The 21,000-nt window shown below is 36.5% G+C and overlaps 1 protein-coding gene across 1 annotated transcript; it reads right to left on the reverse strand.

Annotated features, from left to right (window-relative positions):
* Window positions 1–72: 72 nt before the first annotated feature.
* Window positions 73–4,265, reverse strand: LOC145085934 (putative 12-oxophytodienoate reductase-like protein 1). Its single transcript, XM_079023629.1, has 4 exons — window positions 4,075–4,265; window positions 2,788–2,928; window positions 1,047–1,177; window positions 73–915 (listed from the first exon to the last, which is right to left on the reverse strand). The coding sequence occupies exons 1-4, from the start codon at window positions 4,176–4,178 to the stop codon at window positions 143–145; spliced, it is 1,149 nt and encodes a 382-aa protein (XP_078879755.1). The 5' UTR covers window positions 4,179–4,265; the 3' UTR covers window positions 73–142.
* Between the last annotated feature and the right edge of the window lie 16,735 nt (window positions 4,266–21,000).

Below are 21,000 nucleotides of genomic sequence, written 5' to 3' on the forward strand. Positions count from 1 at the left end.
TATAAATAATAAGTAAAAGATATTAAATATTATGTAAATGCTTGATCAGAGGTGAGTCCGAACTCTAAACCGGCTAAAAATTGTATCCATCCCACTATAGAAATCACATTATAAAGATCATTCAACTTTAGTAATTCACAACTTAATCATCAAGGAACGGGTAATCTGTATATCCAACAACAGGATCATCCGTATAAAACGTACTTCTATCATACTTGTTTAATGGCGCGTTGAGCTTCAACCTCCGAGGTAAATCAGGATTAGCCAAAAACGCACGCCCAAACGCTACAAGATCCGCATCGCCATTTTCAACCACACGATTTGCTTCATCTCGATCGTGATACCCACCTGCAACAATGAACGTCCCTTCAAACGCCTTCCTCATCGACACCAAACTGTCCCGAGTCTCCACCCTCTCAAACTGAGTCACCATTCGTGGCTCGATCACATGACAATAAGCGATTCCGAGTTTACTCAGTGACTCAGCCATGAAAACGCCCAGCGAGTGAGGATCCGAGTCCCCGGAATCGTTGTAGTTCGCAAACGGAGATAACCTCATTCCGACTCTCTCAGGTCCGATCTCGTTAGAGATTGCTTCAACGACTTCAAGCGGAAACCGGCATCGATTCTCGAGATTCCCGCCGTATTGATCGGTACGATCGTTTACTTGATCTTTCAGGAACTGGTCGATTAGGTATCCGTTGGCTCCATGGATCTCGACGCCGTCAAAACCTGCTTCGATTGCGTTTCTTGCAGCGATTTTGAAGTCGTTGATGACTTCTGAGATTTCTTCGATTGTTAATCTGTGTGGTGGTGAATATTGAGAAGTTTCACCTCCAGAACCACCGATGAATAACTGATTCAGAATCGGTTTGTCTGTGCTGGAGATCGGAGATCGGCCGTTTGGCTGATAAACTGAATGCCGGAAAACAAAAGAAAAAATGGAATCTGGATTAGCGATAGGTTATATGATGCTTTATTGACATGTAGAATTTTTGGATTCCAACCAAATTACCAAACCAAATCATACAAATAAAAGAACTTACTCGTGTTCGAAACTCTGCCGGAATGCCAAAGCTGACAAAAGAAGATTCCACCATTGTCATGAACAGCATCTACAATGGGTTTCCAGGCTTCTACATGCTCCTTCTTCCAAATCCCAGGAGTATTTGGAAGTCTTTTTAGTTATAAAATTTATGAAGGAAAAAAAGATTAATTGATTTGATTTTTTTAATATATCACACCACTAAATAGAACTAATTGATACACATTAAAATGAGACGGATATTGAGTTTCCTTTGATAAATTACGAAAATACAAAATATAGAAATATACAAAATGTTCTTTTTGTGCTATGAATTATGATATTTTATATAAATTATAAGTTAAATAAATCAATAAATATGTAAGACTATTTATAAACGTTTAAATATTGTTGGGTAGTAATAATTTGTTTATAAAACGTAGATATTCATATATTGTTGATTTGACATTACAAATTTTAATATGTGAATGAGAATGCTATCGAAAGGTTGGTTTTGGTCGATTTTCAGGCTTAATCTATTGATTGTCGTGTTTTGTTTTTCAACCTACTTTCCAATAATTCTAAATAAAATAAAACAACCACCTAATTTAATATTAAACAAAAACACTAAAATCAACCGTCTGGTTTAAAAAATTGCCAACTAGTTTAAAAAACTAAAAAATATTAAAAGTTAAACTAATTGATGAGTTTTAGGATCAACGTTATGGATTTGGGTCAGTTTTTGTTCGGGTTTAAAACTATTGGGTTGGATAGGTTTCAACTAGCCGGTTTTTAATATGCATATCGAACCCAAAACCGAATTTTTCGGTTTTGAAAAATCTAAGCCCAAAACTGACGGTTTTAGTTTTTTGTTTTTGATTTTCAACGGATTTTAAGATTTGATTTTGATCAGCCCTATTGAATACACTACTATCAAATACATTTAAGTACACAAAGTCTAGGTTATAACAATTCACCATAAAAATGATTTTAATTTTAGTTCGGTGTCACGTCAACCTATACAATTCTCTTTAACATGAATTATCTTTTATTTTTAAATGTTAGTTGCAAACTGTTTGATTGTAACGTGTTTTATAGTTATGATTATAGTTATGAACTTAAGATATACGTGGAATAAATAAAGTTGGTAGGGCTCTTTGACAAGATTTGAATTTTTAAAATCTACAATTTTTAATAGTTAAGATTTGAATTTTTAATATGTTATTTTGTTCTTTTGTTGAAACCTCGTTTAAATTATAAAAATGATCATTTTATCCTTTATATTATTTTTTGACGTATTTAAAATTTATTTTTGTAAAATAACTTAATCAACTTCTTGAATAATTAATAAAAAAATATAAACAACAAACCAAATCCAAATAAAATATAAATAAAAAAACAAACACAAATCCAAATCAAAGAAGCCCAACTTCAAAGATTATACGAGAAAATGAATGTGTCTTTATATGTTAAAGACCAAAAATATTTTATCCTCAAAATATTAAAATTCTCTTTAAGCTCTATAAGTTGATAAGTATGACTATTTAATCTCAATGGATGAATATATTTGTAACCTCTCAAGCATATATAATGTCCATACTTATGGTTAATAATTTTAGTAATTAATATTTATTATTAAGATTATAACAATAAAATCTACGAACCGAATGGTTAAGAATTTGGAACACGATAAAACGAAGACGTTAAACTCCATACCAAATGTGCATCAAAAAAGACATGTGAAGTAGTTACTAGTTAGTTACCCTTGAGCAGTATCTGAAATCCCAGATGATTCGCTGATCAATAAACCTCCTTTTGTAGTTCTTTGTTTGTAATACAAAATAGCATGCGGTTGTGCTGTGAAATTGTAAGATCTTAGCCTAGATAAAGGTGCCAAAACAATCCTGTAATTATTATAACGGCAAATTGTATTAGTAATACATAATAAAAAGTGATAAGCATATCAAAGTTAAGGGTGTCAAATGGGATAATCATGTCGTGTTTTTGTCTTACATAACATGATACAACAAGTTTTATGTAACATGAACACGACATGAGTATAAAAACGAGTCGAGTAAAAAATAACATGACACGAAAAAGATAACATAATACAATTATTAGTTTATTTAATTCATATTTAATCATATATAACACGAAAAACACAAGCTAAATCGTGTCGATTTTGTATCGAATTTTTGACAGGAACCAACGCCATGTTTTTTACATTCGAGACAAATACGACAAGAACATGAATTCGAATTTTGATTTCTTTCCAATTTCATTTCATGTCATTTTTTTTCGTGTCATGTTATTGATTGAAACCCTTAATCAAAGTTAATCTTGAATATAAAGAAAGTTAAATTATAAATGAATAGTTGTGTTGCTTTAATTTTTATTTTTTATTTTGTAACGATGAAACTAGTATTTTATATAGAACTCTTTTCAATTTCCACCAAGATTTCATGGAAAATTTCTTTTATATTTATAAAAAAAAATAAAGAATTCATCAAATTATACAAAAACATGTAAAACATTAAGAAAATGGTGTTAAACAAACAAATTGAATTAGAAAAAGTAGAATTACAAATGAACCTAAAATATTTGTTCTTTATTAAGCTATATCGAACTAACTGAATTTCCACTCGAGACATCTTAATATTTCTAGATATTAAATTATCTAACAATATTTAAATAAAAAATCAACGTAATTTCTGCTTCAAGAGACATTACGTTAGAAACAGGTATGATAAGATAATCATCTATGTGGCTACAAATCAACCATCTGTCCATTCTTTTGAAAAAGAAATATATTAAAAATTATCTTACTTATAGCCTTTTGTATTAAAAACTTCTTTGAATATTAATAGAAAGTTAAATATTTCATTAAATCATACACAAACCACCAAACTAAAAATCGATTTTTTTTTGTGTAATAATAGAACAAAACTAGAATCTGATTGTTTATAGCTCTGAAAACATGTTTGGGTGATCAAGATAAACAACCTGTAAGACTTTCTCACCATAGAAAGGTATATAAAAATTAGACTTACCTATGAGAAAGATGAAATATTTTCATGATGTATGGTGTAAGGATTGGTATAGACTCCATGGTTGCATCTTGTTCCTCTTCCTCTTTGCGAACTTCTTTCTTCATATTTCCTCTCACTGACCAACTATATCCCAAGAGCTATTTATTACTCAAAGTTATCCATCACGAACCAAATTGACAACTACTTCAACGAACCATTTATTTTCATCATTTTATATAGATATGAGAGTAAATTACATGAATGGTCCCTATGGTTTGGGCTAACTTGAGTATTTGCTCCCTAACAATTTATTTTAACCCGAACCGTTCTAATGTTCTTTTTTGTTTCGGCTTTGGTCCTGGCTAACCCAAATTGAGTATTTTGTTCTTGGTGTTTTTTTTATGAAGTCCTTTTTATTATTTAAATGCTAAATTTCAAAAATGATCCCTGTTGTTTAGCAAATATTGCAATTTTAGTCAAAGTTTTCAAGCTGTATCAATTTCGTCTATGTACTTTCCAAACTTTTTAATGCGGGTCCACCCCCACTAAGTTCGTTAGATTTTGTAGTTAAGCATTTCTATGACCATTTTACCTTGCATTTAAATCTAACTAAGAAAGCACAGCCAACAAAAGAATATCCATGCAAAACTTTTGAACACCTCATTCCAAATTTATAGTTTAAGAGTTTCGCCGTAAGGATTTAAATATCTTTAAATGCTATGACAAAAAAATTTTATTGTTATTATATATATATATATATATATATATATATATATATATATGGTCCCAAAAAAAAAATATCTTTATACAGTTCATCACAGTCAATCCCCGGCCGTTGACTTTTACCGTTTGCAACAAGGCGTGCCTTATATCGTTCCAATTAGCCATCTGCTTTATATTTCTTTTTAAACAACCACATAGACCGAACAATATTAACATCTTTTGGTCTAGGAACAAGTACTCATGTTTCATTAGTAAGAAGTGCATTAAATTCGGTTTTCATGGCATTAGTCCAGTTGGGGTCTTTAAGAGCATGGAGGTGGGATCTTGGTAATGGAGATTCGGTTGTGGTGTGAAGGTTAAGTTTGGAGATGGGTTTGAAAATACCCCGTTGAGCACGGGTAACCATTGGATGTGTATTAACGGGAATAGAAGCAGAGTGTGACGGGTTGTTTTGAGTGGAAGGGTTGGAGGTGAGGGTTGACGAGTGAGGCGATAAGGGGTTGGTTGTGATTGTTTCGGGAGGGTGGGAGCTGTTTGGAGAGGTGGCAGTGTGGAGAGGGCTGTTTTGAGGAGTTGTGGTTGGAGGGGGGGAGTGGTATTGGTGATTGTCGGTGAGGTGGTGGGTGTGTTGATGGTGGTTAGGTGATGACGGTGGGCTGCTTGGAGGTTCCATTGGTGGGTTAATAGCAGCGGAAAAAGTATTAGGTGAGGGGTGGTCGTCAAGAAAAGAGTAAGAAGGTGGATTTTCAGTGGTCACAGATTGGAAAGGGAAGGAGGTTTCATCGAAAGTCACATGTTTGGAGATAATTATTTTTCGAGTGTGAAGGTCCAGACATCGGAACCCACGATGTTGTGATGGGTATCCAAGAAATACACATGGTGTGGAGCGAGGTTCAAGTTTGTGAGAAGTGGGTATTAAAGGGTAGCAGAGGCATCCGAGGACGCGGAGATGAGAGTATGATGGATTTTTTTGAAAAAGTTTGGTGAATGGGATCTCATTGTTAATGGTTGTGGAAGGGGTGATATTGAGAAGGTGGCATGTCATGTGTAGGGCCTCAACCCAATATGTGATTGGTATATGTGCATGAAAGAGAAGGGTACGAATGATATTATTAATTGATCGAATCATGCGTTCTGACCGACCATTCTGTTGAGATGTGCGGGGACATGAGAAACGGAATTGTATTCCGTTCTGGTCAAAGAGGGAGTGAAATTCGTGATTATCGAATTCACCACCATGGTCACACTGAAAAGATTGGATTTCTCGTTTGAATTGAGTCTTAACATAGGCCCGAAAGTGGAGAAATTTGCTATAGACATCAGATTTCTTACGAAGCAGGTATACCCATAAGAAATGAGAAAAGTTGTCAAGAAAAAGGATGTAATATTTGATGCCACTAGTGCTAACAATGGGTGAAGTCCATAAATCAGAATGCACAATTTCAAACAACTCAGTGGCATGATTATTAGATGAAACAAAAGGTAAACGAGAGTGCTTGCCAAGGCGACAAGCATTACAGGAAAACGAAACATTGTTTTTATTACATGAAATGAAATGACTAGAAATTAAAGATTGAAGAACACGGGGACCAGGATGTCCTAAACGTTGATGCCATAGAGATGCTTGATTAGTGAGTAAGGTGACTGCTGAAGGGGTGACTGGGTAGAGGTCGTCGGTACTATCGCATCTAAGAAGGATCTGCTTGGTCGGGAAATCCTTCACAGAAAAACCATATGGATCAAATTCAATGGCAGCAAGATTATCAGTAGTAAATTTGCACACAGAAATAAGGTTTTTGATAATATCAGGTGTTACAAGGACATTGTTCAAATGTAACGGGCGATTTGTTGAGTGGATAACTTTATGTCCTGTTTGGGTAACGGGAATAGTGGATTCATTGCCAACAAAAACCAAATTGTGTGTACACTTATTACTAAGTGAAGATAGAATACCTGCATTGGATGCGAGATGGGATGTCGCCCCCGTATCCATATACCAGTTTGCATCTGCCGGTTCAGCGAGTGTCATTGTGTTGTATGCAGCAGGGAGATCGGTTGGTTGATCAGGTGGCATAGGAGGAAACCATTGCCAAGGAGGGGGAAGTGAGGACTGATCAGTAGTAGTAGCGTGAAACGCTCCCTGGGAAGTAGAGGAATCTGGTTGGGCTGATGGGTGTCGTCCAAGAATCCCATTTGCAGGTGGTTGTCGGCGGTGTTGTTGTGGTTGAGGAGCCAAATGAGGGCATGGAACAGCCCATGGTGGAGGGGCAGGCCAGCCATACGCCGCCCAATGATAGTAGTATGGATTCCACGGAGCAGGAGGAGGGTAGCGACTAGTGGCATGAACCTGCGACAAGGAAGACGGCGATGATCGGCGGTTGGAGGAGTCACTGTTGCGCCGATTGGAGGAGGATCTGTTGTGCTGAGACCGCCTAGTGTCGGACTTGTTGTTGTTGGTGACGAGAACTGTAGGAGATGAGCCATGATCATAATGAGGTGAGGGTGTCGGGGTGCGGTTCCTGTTGACATGAAACTCTTCAGAAACAAGAGTTGAGCGTGCTTCAAGGAATGAAAGTGAGGGATCTTTATGACAGATGAGCATGGAAACACTTTCAAACTTCGAGTTTAAACCGTTGAGCAGGTATGAAACTAGTGTCTTTTCTGGGACTGGTGCATCAATGTTTGCTAGGAGATCAGAAATAGCTTTGATTTTCTGGCAGTATTCGGTTATAGAGCGATCGCCTTGGACTAGAGTGTGCAACTCGTTGTCCAGTTCAATTGCTCTGGAGTGTTTATTGTCTCTGAAAAGGGCTCCAATGGCTTCCCAGATAGAGTTGGTTGTTGATTTTGGTTTGAGGATCATGGTGAGTAATGACTGTGTCATTGTGCCATAGAGCCATGATTTGACAAGATTGTCAAGGTTGTCCCAATCGGTGTCTGTTGCGTCTTTGGGTTTGTGTGTGCCGTCAAGAAAATCATGGACACCATAGGCGCGACAATGGGTGAGGAAGAGCTCCTGCCAGGCATCATAATTTAATTCATTTAGATCAAGAATAAGAGGAACATAGGACTTGATATTGATGCAGGTGAAAGGCTTATTTTTATCAGCCATGTTTGATATAGAAGTATAACAGAATAGAGAAGAAGGAGAAGACTGACAGGATCGAGAAGGAGAAGGTAGGGCCGGCTGGAGTATGGGTACCAAGGTTAAAGAGGCTCTGATACCATATTAAGGAATTATTTTCCCCTTGAATCATTTCATTAATTAATTGAATACTATATACATAAAGTAATGGGCTTATACGTACATACACAAAGGTTAATCTAATGGGCTAAATACAAGATACATAATTAGGAATGAGCAAAAGGACCGAACCGGCCGGAACCGGGAACCGGCTTCGGCCAAAATCAAGAACCGAACCGGCCCGGCGGTTCTACCGGTTTCGGTTCCACCGGTTCCTATCGGTTCTTGTCGTGTCTTCAAATGTTGGAACCGGTCCTCGAAAAATAGCATCATATGGTTCCGGTTTTTACCGGTTCTACCGGTTTTTGCCGGTTCTACCGGTTCCGGTTATATCGGTTCCAGTTCCTACCGGTTCCCGGTTCCAAAAATCCACAAAAATAACGTCCCGGTCCCAGCCCGACCGGTTCCATCGGGTTCCGGTTCCGGCCGGTTCTTCGGTCCATATGCTCATCCCTATACATAATATACATTAATATTGTCCACTTTACCACCTTAACACCCAAAAATATAATATTATGGTACGCATGAACTTATTGGAGTCAACAAGTGCAACATGACCAATAGCATATTCACGTAAAATGGGATCTTAACATTGACGAATTCCTCAAATTTTCCATCAAGAGGCACACTTCTAACTGTAAAGCTTGTAAGCATCAACTTTTCCATGTGTTCCAACGACCATTGCGTCCATGCATTTCAACCTTCTACCAAAAGTATTGAAATAGATAAACCAAAAATAGGAATTATTCATAAACATTAAAATTTGAAAGTACAATGTTATATCTCGCTAGGTTTTCATAAAAATGAAAATGCAATTCTATATTTCAGTAGATGTTAAAAAATGAAAGTGTAATATAAATTCACTTAACTAAAATTAAATAGATAACATGAGTAAATGAGTTTGGGCTTGTTCGACAAATCTAGCAGGTATATGGTGACGTTTTGTTAAACACTACGGGAGGCAGCTTTTGGATTTGGAACGTTTTATTTAAACTCAACGCCAAAAGCTTGTAGTGTCAAACAATGTTTTTTGTTTAAAAAAAAACGTTTTGTCAAACGCTAGAAGATTCCAAACACTTTGTAACGTTCCGTGTCAAACATGCTCTTTGTAAATGATGTTAAACAAAACATTATATGCATTCATTTAACTAGAATAAAATATTTTAATATTTAAAAAAATGTATATATTTATAATTTTCTACTACCTTTGTACACAGATGGCAAAAATCGACTCAACCCACCAACCTAACCTAAAATTAGCAGGTTGGGTTGAAATTTTCAACCCATTTAGGATAAATGGGTTAACCCGTCTAACCCATTTAATTAAATAGGTTGTGTTGGATAAATGTTGTCAACCCGTTTTCAACCCACCAACCCATTTAACTTTAACATATATTTTATTTAATAATTATTTAAAAATTACAATGTATTACTTTATAAATTACAATGTTGTATTATTATTTATGTTTTAAAAAATGCAATCAATTTCTATCTTTTTTTCTTTGCGTAGACAACACTAGTCACTCTTCAAAATCATTTCGAAATTACATATTTTTAATGTTATTTGAACATTTTTTTTGTATTTGTGAATTTGGATTGTACTTTTATTATACTTTGAAAGTTTATTTAAGTTTTAAACTAATTTAAGTGGTGAAATTTTTATTTAATTTATTTATTTTTTATTTTAAATGGGTTAACCCAGATTTAACTCATTTATTTAATAAATTGGGTTGAGAATTACATAAACGGATTAACCCGTTGACAAACCATTAATATGAAAGATTAGGTTGGATTGAAAAATATCAACCTGTTTAAATAAAAAAGTCGGATTAGGTTGAAATCTTGAACCTAATTAATAAATTTTGTTGGACCCCAATCCAACCCAAATCGACTCATTGTCAACTTATGATAACACCATCCAAAAAGATATTTTGCCACATCTTCATGTGTGTATATTGATAGTTTAAGTAGACAAATCTATCACACACATCAGCCTTCGTATTGTATGTGTAGATATATGAATTTGTATTTTCACGCCATAAGGAGATTTGAAGCCACGTACAATATCCAAGGCCCATAAAGGTGTGTTTATATTGTTAGTTTAAGTAGACAAATCTATCATATAGTGGACATCTGCTGTGTATAAACGACAGTTAATAGAGAGTTAATTCTTGGATCAACAATAAGTAAACAAAAACCATTTTAAGACTGAAATCAAAGTTTAGAACTTTAAAGGACTCAAATCACCGAGAACACGAATAGTGATTAGGGGTGTTGAACGGGTAAAATTTTCAGGTTTCGGGTAGAACGGGTATTTCCTTAAGAAAATAATACCCGATACCCGACCTATATTGTAATTCGGGTATTCGGGTTTGAGGTCGGGTCGGGTAATTATCGGATATACCTGAAAATTTCTTAAATAACACTTATTGATATTTTTTTAACATGTTGGTTGGTTTAATAAAGAATTGGGTGGGAAATTACTCCATATAATTAACAAGTACATCTATAATAACAATACAAATCATTATAATATGTTATGTACTTTTTTAATTACATTACGTGCGATAAAGAGAAACTGAGAATTGTGATGACGGTTTAGGACTTTAGCTTCAGCGTCGTATTCCCTTTGCAAGTTTGCGTCGACTGTTGAGCCGTCGTTCATAAGAAGGAAACGAACAGTTTTGTTTTATTTGAAGTGTGCGTACGCGATTGCATTGTATATTTGGTATTATTTAAAAAACGAATTCGGGTATTCGGGTATACCCGAAAATAAATATTCATACCTAAAACCCGACCTATATTATTATCGGGTTAACCTATTACCCGAATGTTCATACTCGTTACCCGTTCTACCCGAATTCGGAACGGGTCGGGTGGGTAGAACGGGTTTCGGGTTTTTTCGACAGGCCTAATAGTGATGAAAGCGCCATTTCAACTGCACTCCAATAGTGAAATAAATTAAGAGAGAGGGGTCACCTACTTGTTCCAAATTTGTAGTTTAGTCGCTTAAGATAACAAAAAACACCACAAAAAATTATTCTATTCAATTAATCCAATGGAGAAAATCAAAATCAAAACAATAAAGTAAAAAAAAAATAACAAAAAATCAAAGGGTTTCTTACTTAGATTTCGTTGAGTGGAGAGAGAACCAAAATTTAAGCTTAGGAAATCATAAAATCAAATGTGTTTTTCTGTTTTATTTTCGACAACTTTATTTTTTGGGATTTGATTAAGATAATTGATTGGGGATCTTATCCTGATCAATTATGATATCACAGGATTAGGGAATGAAGCTTATCTTCTCCTACTCATAAGTATTTTGTTTTCCTTGCCTTTTAGACAATTTTTCGATAATCTGGAGCTCCTCCCATCAGTCTGACCTTGTCCCCCTATGATTAGGACGACTAAAACATTAACCGTAATAGATACATGCATGCACTATAAATAGGCTAAACCTAGAAAGTAAAACCGTGAATGGACAGGCCGAAACCGGTAAATAAGACTATACTAGCACATACATTTGACACTACATTATTAAACCCAACAATCTCCCCCTTTGTGTCAAATTCAGAAGGAATGTCTTGACTGTTGCTTTTTATGCACCTTGAATAATCTCGGCATCAAATTCAGAAGGGTGTTTCTGACAATGAGGTACCACTTGATCATGTCTGAGAAACATTTTTGATCAGCAGTGGTGTTAGCTTTACAAGCTTCAGTTAAACCAAGGATAGAGTTTAGAAGAGCAGCAGTTGAGTATAGGTGTTTGTCTCTCAAGAAGAACATACTCTTCTGAACTTTTTGACCATCCTTTCGTTGGTACACCACACACCAATTTTCCTTTCGGATTTTACCCAGCTTGAGCTTATTGAGGTCCTTCGGTTCTTCTTCAGGCTTCAGAACCGACCTTTTCTTCAGAACAGACGCTATTTCTGCATACATTTTGGCAAGTTCATGAATGTAGCAAATAAGCATCCTTTTCAGGTGTGCAACAATTGGCTCATAAGTCTTTTCGTCTTTTGACACAATCAAGAGCAATGAAATCCAGTTATAAGGATTCATGCATGGTAAGTCTGTCAAAGTGAATTCATCTTCTATACAACTTGTTCCTCGTAATCCTTTGAACTTTATGTTGACAAAGTTTTCAATCGGAACATGTGCATTAACCTTCAAAGCAACAATCTTCTACAAACTCCAAGTCTTGAATTGAGGCTTGGCATATTTTAGATAGAAGGAGAAGAGCATATGATTAGTATCATAGTCAGAAAACGGTGCCTTCTCAATCTTCTCAAAGCATCGAAACAAAAAAGCCTTAAGAGTGATTGGAAAATCAAGTTGAGAATCCACCACATTACTCAGATCAAAATAAACTGAAGGCTCTAACCAGTGGATGCTCGGATCATCAATAGCTTCCATCTGAATTTGTTCCACCCTTAGTGTCATATGAGTCCCATAGCGGTAAAGTTTCAATCTTTAGGGCTCATTTGTGACCATGCATGAGATCTAGCCCTTTTTATGGAAGTTTGTTGTCACATTTTCAAGTTTAGGCTCACTTGGTGGGTTGCAAGCCACCAAGTAATCAACTTTATGGATTAAGACGTTGAAGAGGACTTGGATCTGTAATTGTAGCTTCTAGAACGGAGTATTAAGCACTTAATGGGAAAAGTAGCTTAACAGAGGAGTGCGTTGGGCGTACTGCAGGTACGTGCAGCGTACACCACCTTCAGCTAGTACACTTAGCGTACAAAAGAGTACGCCCCGCGTACTCATATATTATGGGCTTGGTGTGTTTTGGGCCTCGAGTTGGGCCGAGTTATGGAATATGGGTCTTTGGGCCTTATTGGGCCATCAGAAGTTACATGTTTTGGGCCAAGAATATGTTTTGGCTTAGGATAAGACCCCATCAGAAGGATTGGTCCCAATTTAGCAAATTAGGCCATTAGTGGGCTTGGAAAGCCTACCTAGTGTTGGGCCTTTTTGTATTATGGCTTTGGGCCTTTGATATGGACCAAGTTAGACTAGGGGTAAAATGGTCATTTTACCCTGAGGAGGATTATTGATTTGGACTAATTGTCATTTTGGGTAATGGTAGCACGGGGAGTCGAGAGACCGGCAGTTCGAGGATCCGCCAACTAGCAGCAGGAGGTTTATTCATAGGGTTCTACATTCAGCTTGTGAGGTGAGTCTCCTCACTGTGTGTATGGGTCTAAGGCACCAATGCCGGCCCATTTAGTTTATGTATAAAAGGAAGACCCGGGGGTTATTATGCATGAAAGACAAGGAGGTGGCTCCTATCACAATGTATGATATTACGTATGAAAGACCAAGATGTGGCTTCTGGCACACTATTTGCTGATTAGCTAAGTAGAGTAGTATGTATGCTAGTCGTCTTTGTGATGTTTTCATGGAGGACCAGGAGGTGGCTCTTGGCACTTGTCTGTAAGACCAAGGGGGTGGTCCCAGGCTTGGTAAGAAAGACCACGTGCGGCCCATGGCATAATGGCAAGACTATGTTTGGTACATAGCACCTTACTTGATTATGGTTATGTTTGATATGTATGGCTCACAGTATGTATGGCATGTATGACCCAGTTGATATGTATGGTATGTGGTATTTGGGGAACTCACTAAGCTTCACGCTTACGCTTTACAGTTTTGGTTTCAGTTATCTTTAGTTTTCAAGAAAAAGGAGCTCCGGACGATCGCAACGCATTCACCCAAATTTTTCCACATTATGTGATCTTTGGGATTAGAATCTGATATTTTTTTTTAATTTAAATGTTTTCAAGGTCTGGAACAAAGTTATTAAAGGTTCTCTTATATTAAAAAATGAAATTTTTGGCCTTGAAAATTAGGATGTTACATAATCACCACAAGCACATTTAATGTAACATCCCAAAAATTTTATTTTAAATTAAGTAATTCATAACATAATTTACCAAACATTTTCAATGTCATATCAATTTATAAAAACCATAATATCGTGTCTGAAAACCATATCATCGAAAGTAATAAAAATCAGAGTACAATCCCAGAAAACTCCATGCAGAAATCATGTGTGTGATGCGCTGCTACACCGCTGGCTCCTTCCCCTTTGACGAAGAGGTACCTGGAACCACAATCAAAAACTATAAGCAAAAAGCTTAGTGAATTCCCCCATCATACCGCATACCCATATAATATCGTCGGTATCTTTCAACCGGTAACTACCATCGGTATCTTTCAATCGGTAACTATCATCGGTATCTATCAACTGGTATCCATCATCGGTATCTTTCAACTGGTAACTGTCATCGGTATCATTCAACCGGTAACTACCATCGGTATCTTTCAACCGATAACTGGGGACTATTTCACCCCTACCACTAGCATACAATAGCTAGATATAAACATACAGTCAGGCATGTCGGGGTACTGACCTACCTATTGGTCCTAACGACCTATGCCAGGGAAAGACTATTCCCTGTCACTACCACTAACACAACATTCATATTACTCAAGCATATATTATGACCAAGTCACATAACCAAACCAAGATAATGATCACAAAGAAAGTTACCTACTAAATATCCCTGTTGGTGGGTCGGCATTGTGGCCGTAGACCTACCCCAATTGGAAGGTAACTCACCTCGATGTCGTGTAGCATCTGAACTGCCCCCGGCGTGAATGTCGGCTCCCCTGGACTCCTCAATCCCTACACAACAATCCTCAAGTCATCAAACAGAACATATGACCCTAACCATGGTCAATACCATAACCAGACAAAGTCAACCTTGGTCAAAGTCAACATCCAGTTGACCTGACTCGCCGAGTTGGCCCACTAACTCGCCGAGTCCACACTCCACTAATCCGATACAACCTCGACTCCCCTCGTCGAGTCTAGCAAGAACTCGATGGGTTTTTCTTCCATCAAACTATCGGGACTATCTTCATCAGACTCGCCGAGTTCTTCCTTCAACTTAGCGAGTTCATCTCCCTCATAAGAACATGTCCAGACTATGACTCTTCGAGTCCATCTTCAAAGGTTGGGAGATTGCCTTGGACTCACCGAGTCTGTTCATACACTCGCTGAGTCCCATGATTCCCAGGTCCTTTTTCGCATCTAAACATCTACGGGACTTTCCTCCCTAACAACTGGTCCATTGGCGGTCATTACGCCTCGAGTCGCCGAGTCCCAAGAACAAATCGGCAAGTCCATCCTTGACCATTACTATGCAGTCGATTTAAATGGGTTTTAACACACCAAAACCATAGATCTAGCCTCCTAATGTCCATTTTATACGTAAAGGTCCAAACTCGGTGTACATGCATGGGGTTTTTAACTCAAAAATCCATAAAAGGTGTTCTACAATGTGCATGGGGCTCTCATGGCCATAGAGTTGGCACCTTTATGCCATGAGACCCCTCTAATAACTCAGATCTGAAAGTAGAACTCATGAATCACTTCACAAATCCGAAAATGGCTTAGAAAGCCCTAAATGCACCCAAAATCTAAGCCCTCAAGATGAACAACCAAAAGAAAGACCAAAACAGGGGGCATTTACCTTGATTGAGCTGAAGATGGAATAAGATCTCTGGATCTACAAGCCCCAGCTCGAATTCCCAAGCTTCCCCCTTCCTTCCAAGCTTCACAACCACCCAAAAGCACCAAAAATGGCCTTAGATCACTCAAAGCGACCAGGGTTTCGATAAGAGGTGTTCTGGGAGCATATGGGACAATGGAGGCTGCAATAAGGCGTTTAAATAGGGTGCAAACCATTGGATTTAGGGTTTCTCACAAACAGCACCTACTCGCCGAGTCAATCTCCCGACTCGTCGAGTAGGTCACTTAAAATGCCCGCGGATCACGACCCTACTTGACGAGTTGGGCCTCCAACTCGTCAAGTCCCAGAGAAAATACAGAAATGCTTTAAATTAAATATGTAACGGGAATCAAGTGTTACATTTAAACTCATGAATAAAAACATACAAGTAGTAATAAGATGTTAAAACACAAAACATTCTGATAAAAATTCAAGAACAAGTTCATGGAGTCTTCAACATTTAACAAACATTCAAATGATTTCACCAAAGTCAACCAATTTTAGTCTAGCCTAACATGGATAAACATAATAAAACAAAGTAAGAATCAATTATACAAAACATTTAACAAGAATCAAGAGCAAAAAGATGAAGTTCTTGAGGTGTTCTTGGTCTTCAGAATGCCCCAAAATATCCAGATAAATGATGAAATTTCGGATGTACAAGATTGTGCAAAATATGCACACAAACCTTCCTCGAATAGCCTTCCAAATGAAATTCTGAAATTACCCCTTCAGTATCGTACGTGAACGTGCAACCCTGCGTGGGTGGTCCCTGATTGTGGGCTTCTTTGAGTTTTGGGCCTAAACAACTTAGTCAACTGGCCCAGTTCGAGTCCAATAAGCTTCTAGCCTACTTTTCTTCAAGTTCTCTTCATTTTAAGCCCAATTTAGCTTCTCCAAATTATCCATAGCTCACCTAATTTCCCGGTCAATAATCTACGCACGCTCGAAAATTCTCCCGTATCTTGCAAATTTAAAGTTTATTTCCTCCACACCTTTAATTAATCAGCAATCCCACTCCATGCATCAACTCCATTAGCTATCAATCCTAAAATTCATGTCATCCTCTAAGTCCAATCGCTTCCCAAAGGTCTCGCTCTGTTAGTATCCTTAAAATCAACAATTATGCTCACGAAACTAAAAAGTACCCGAAATGGTCATACAATAACAAAAAGGAAAATATGCATGAGAATTAACAAAATTATGAATGAAATATGCTAAAATAAACTATAAAAATAAGTAAATAAAATGAAACTATCAAAATCCCCGAGGGATTCCTTAGGATCCTAAACCACTTGATAGAGATCATTAGTGATCTTCTCGAATGTTTTGCTACAAGAAAATTGGTTGTTAAAAATATTAACTAAATGTGCAAACGACATAATTGTTGGATTAGTATCTAAGCCATAACTATATTTGGTATGTACTTGACCCGATAGTAGCATGGTCCTTTTGGGTTGCCTTCACCATAGCAACTTGACTGGATGAATTATGGAGAAAGAGGTTAATTATGATTTATTAATATATTATAGGAATAATATATTAAAAGAGAAATCATATTATTTAATTAATATTGGTCAAGAATTTATTTAGAATTAAATTTGTGTTCAAAAGAGATTAATTAAATTAAGGGGACTGGTACTGTAATTATAAGATAGTTACAAAGTCGGGCTTAGGATCCATAAGGGAGGAGTAGATAAAATCCATGTGAGAGTCCACATAGAACTCGTCCAAGGGGCCTTCTGGAAGGATCCTATGGGCTGCTTAAGGACTAAGCAACTGAATTAGGGTTTTGACTGAAACCCTAGTTGCTCGACTATATAAAGCCCCCATGGGACTCTAAAATTCAGCACTTGAACCCTAAGGAGAGTACCAACCGAATTTTGAGATCCCTAGCCTCTCTATAATATCCTTCCATTGCTTGTGGTGTTTGTGATCTATTATAAGCATCACATTTGAGGTGCTAAGTTCTCAAAAGTTGAAGATCAAGCTAGCTACAATTGAAAAGTAAGATTCTAACTTTGTTTTATATATAAATTTCGATTTATGCATGCTAGATTAGGGTTTATAGCTTTGGATGATTATTGCATGTACAATTACAGAAAAACCTAGATGAAAAGCTTTAGGTTTGCATGGACACCATAGGATTGATGTTATGCTCAAAACCCATCAGTAATAGAGTAAGGAGGAACATTTAGCAACCATTTCAAGGCTAATCTTGTGTGGGTTGAACCAAAAACCTTGCATAGGCAAGCTTCCTTCAAATATGTGGGAATAGGGATGATCTCTATACTTTCTCTATATTGTGCCACATGTTCTTCGAGATCCGTAGTCCCATCATAAGGTTTCATGTTGGGAGTTTGGAAGCACTTTGAGACTTCGATATCAACAATCACACGAGTGAATCTTGAGATCTTGTGGCTTGTTGGAGAGACTTCTGGTATAGGCTGGACTACTCCATGCACGCTTGAGGTCATCTGTCTAAGCTGTTGAAGTTCTGTGGCCGTGATCAGGCTCATCCATGCATCAACATCCATAGAGTTAGTAGTAAAAGTGTTACTATTCACGAATTTACCAGGATCTTGGATCATATGAGCTTGCTCTTTTGGAGTCGCATACCAAGCGGGAGAAGAGGCCGGTGTCGAGGATCCAATCTCGCGGTGATTTCCTGAGGATCCCGTATTGTCAAAGTTCAGGATCTTGGGCTGTAAGATCGAGGGTAATACTTCTTAGGGCTTATGGATCTCCACCCTCATTCTCTCCGTTTCGTTGAGTACCGTCCTGTTGTCTACCTGCTGCCGAGTGACCTGTCTTTCCAATCTCTACATCATAGCAAAGAGCTCGTTATTGGAAATCAGTACAAGAGGATCCCGAAATCCTTGGGTAGCGACCAAAGATGTGTTTTTCTTCGGTGCCTCAGAGGTTTACTTGGGAGCTACACCTGGAGGTGGAGGAAGGTTTTTAGAGGAAATGGGAGGAATGAATGAAGAGGATAAGGTCGGTTGGGTAGACATGATTCTCAAACGCTTATGAACACTACGGCCCCACTCTGGGCGCCAAATTGTTTTGGTAAACAATTGATCAAGTGCAATTCGACCAAGTTGTATGAGAGGTTGTGATCTTAGTATAATGTAAGTATGGAATAATGATCAAAGTGAGACAAGTGAGTTACAAGAAAAGCCTTCGATTCTTTATACGATCTCTAGCATAAAACCTTCGGATGTGATAATTATCACATGCCTTGATGTGTTGTATTGATTTAAATATGATATTACAATGATGATGAAGTTAATATGAGTACAAGTGTAGTAATCAAGCTAGTCGTGTGTAGTGTGTGAGTTACATATGTTATTTATAGTCTAAGTTAATCAACAAGAAGTTTGATATTTCCAGGATCCTCCTTGAACAAGTATTTGCATGTTAGTTGACTTGGTATTCATGAGTCTTAAGCTTGGTTGAAGTGACTTTCCATTGAGAATGAGTCATGTGTTGATTAATTCTGCACATGTAAGAAAATTAAAGAAGAATATAACCATTATAAGTGTTAGGAAATATTAGTGATAATAGTCAGGATCTTGAGATATGTTTAAGGATCTTGAGGCTTCAGAAATATTGAGGATCCTGAATGTGATTCTAGGATCCTACCCCTAACGTAAAGTACATACAATATGTATTTTATACTTATATTATGATATTTATTTGTTTAAACATTAAAAAAGTTTTTTTTATACATGTACAAATATCATTTGTGTATATAAATCCGTTTGACGAAAGGAAGACAAATACCAAAAAAGTCTCAAGTTTTACACCCTTGGTTGGAAAAAGCCCTATTTTTTTTGGTAGGTAAAAACCGTAAGTTTTAGGAAACCTTCTATTTTAAAAGAAAATATGGATGATCGGTTTGTTTTGGTCAAAAATTACACAAGTACTAATCAACCAAATTGAATGAGAGGTTATGATGTTCAGATTGTGTAATAGCAAATGGTAACAGAAAGTGACACAATGGTTTACAAGGAAGCCCTTGATCCTTGCTAGGATCTCCGACATAAAACCTTGGGAGGTGATAATGATTACCTTCCTTGATGATTTTAATGATATAAAATGAAGATTACAGTGAGTTCTTATCAAGAATGAGTAAAGAATTTCGTAGAGTAAGCTTAGACTAAAAAATAGTGTGTCGTGTGCAAATTACAAATGTCAACTTATAGTCTAAATTAGCCAACAAGATCTCCGATATTTTCTGGATTCTCTATGACCAACTTCATGAACGTTATTTGACCAAGTATTCCGAGTCTTTAGCATAGTTGAGATAGTTCTTCATTGAGGTAGCTGGGATCCTGAGGTAGTTGATGATCCTGAATATTTGAGGATCCTTAATATTGTAAGGATCATGGCCCTAACATGGTTGTTGCTGGTTGATGATCGGATAATAGGTTAAAAATGGAAGGTCATCCGAAAGATTATTATTTTTACCAACAAAAAATGATAGGGCTTTTCCCAATTACGCGTTTAAAATTTGAGACTTTTATAGTATTTGTCATATTATTTTTTATGCAAAACTTTCAAAACTAGTTATTTTAGACATAATACACTTATAAATTACCCTTAAATACAATTTATTTTTTCAAACTTTCAACTAATTGTACCAAAGCAACCGTTTTTAGCTACCTACCAAAGTAACGATCACACATATAGTAAAAACCCAAATCTTACATTTTTCTAACCATTTTAGCAATATAAATAAAGTTCAATTACAAAGGACACTTGTTCTATACTTCTTATGTCAAAATTCTTGAATATAATTTTACCCCACTTAATAAATAATGAACATTTACGATATTTAAGATACTTGGCATGTGAGATTCAGTATATTACTCCATACATCATACAATCTACAATATACAATATACACCCAGTTAAATGAGTTCAAGGTTTTGAAAGAGACATAAAACTATAATTCTAAATGCTACCAAATGATTTTACTATCTTGAAACAAGAACAATAATTACATCTCAATAATAGTAGTTTATAAATACACACAATATCTTTCAGACATAATTACAAACGAAAATGAAGTTTTAAGAATTTCATATCCAAATGCAAAAGAATATGACTTACTCAAAAGTTATGGACAAACTTCTATCATAATATGATTAAAGACCCGTGGACAATCACTTGTTTCATAAAAGTCAAGTATGAAACTCTTATACATGTTCAAACGAAATACTACAAAAAATGTGTCGAGATTTGTCATTTTTAAGTTTATATATAACTTTTTCTCAATGGGCTTGGAGTAGACTAGTATCATTGTCGGGATTATTTATTTATTTATTTTGATATATACTTTGTCTTGTATATTTTACTAGTTGTGAGACCCGTATAATATACGGGTAGATT

This window comes from Lactuca serriola, chromosome 2 (genome assembly GCF_051521515.1).
Source record: "Lactuca serriola cultivar US96UC23 chromosome 2, Lser_US96UC23_V15, whole genome shotgun sequence".
Lineage (NCBI taxonomy): Eukaryota > Viridiplantae > Streptophyta > Magnoliopsida > Asterales > Asteraceae > Lactuca > Lactuca serriola.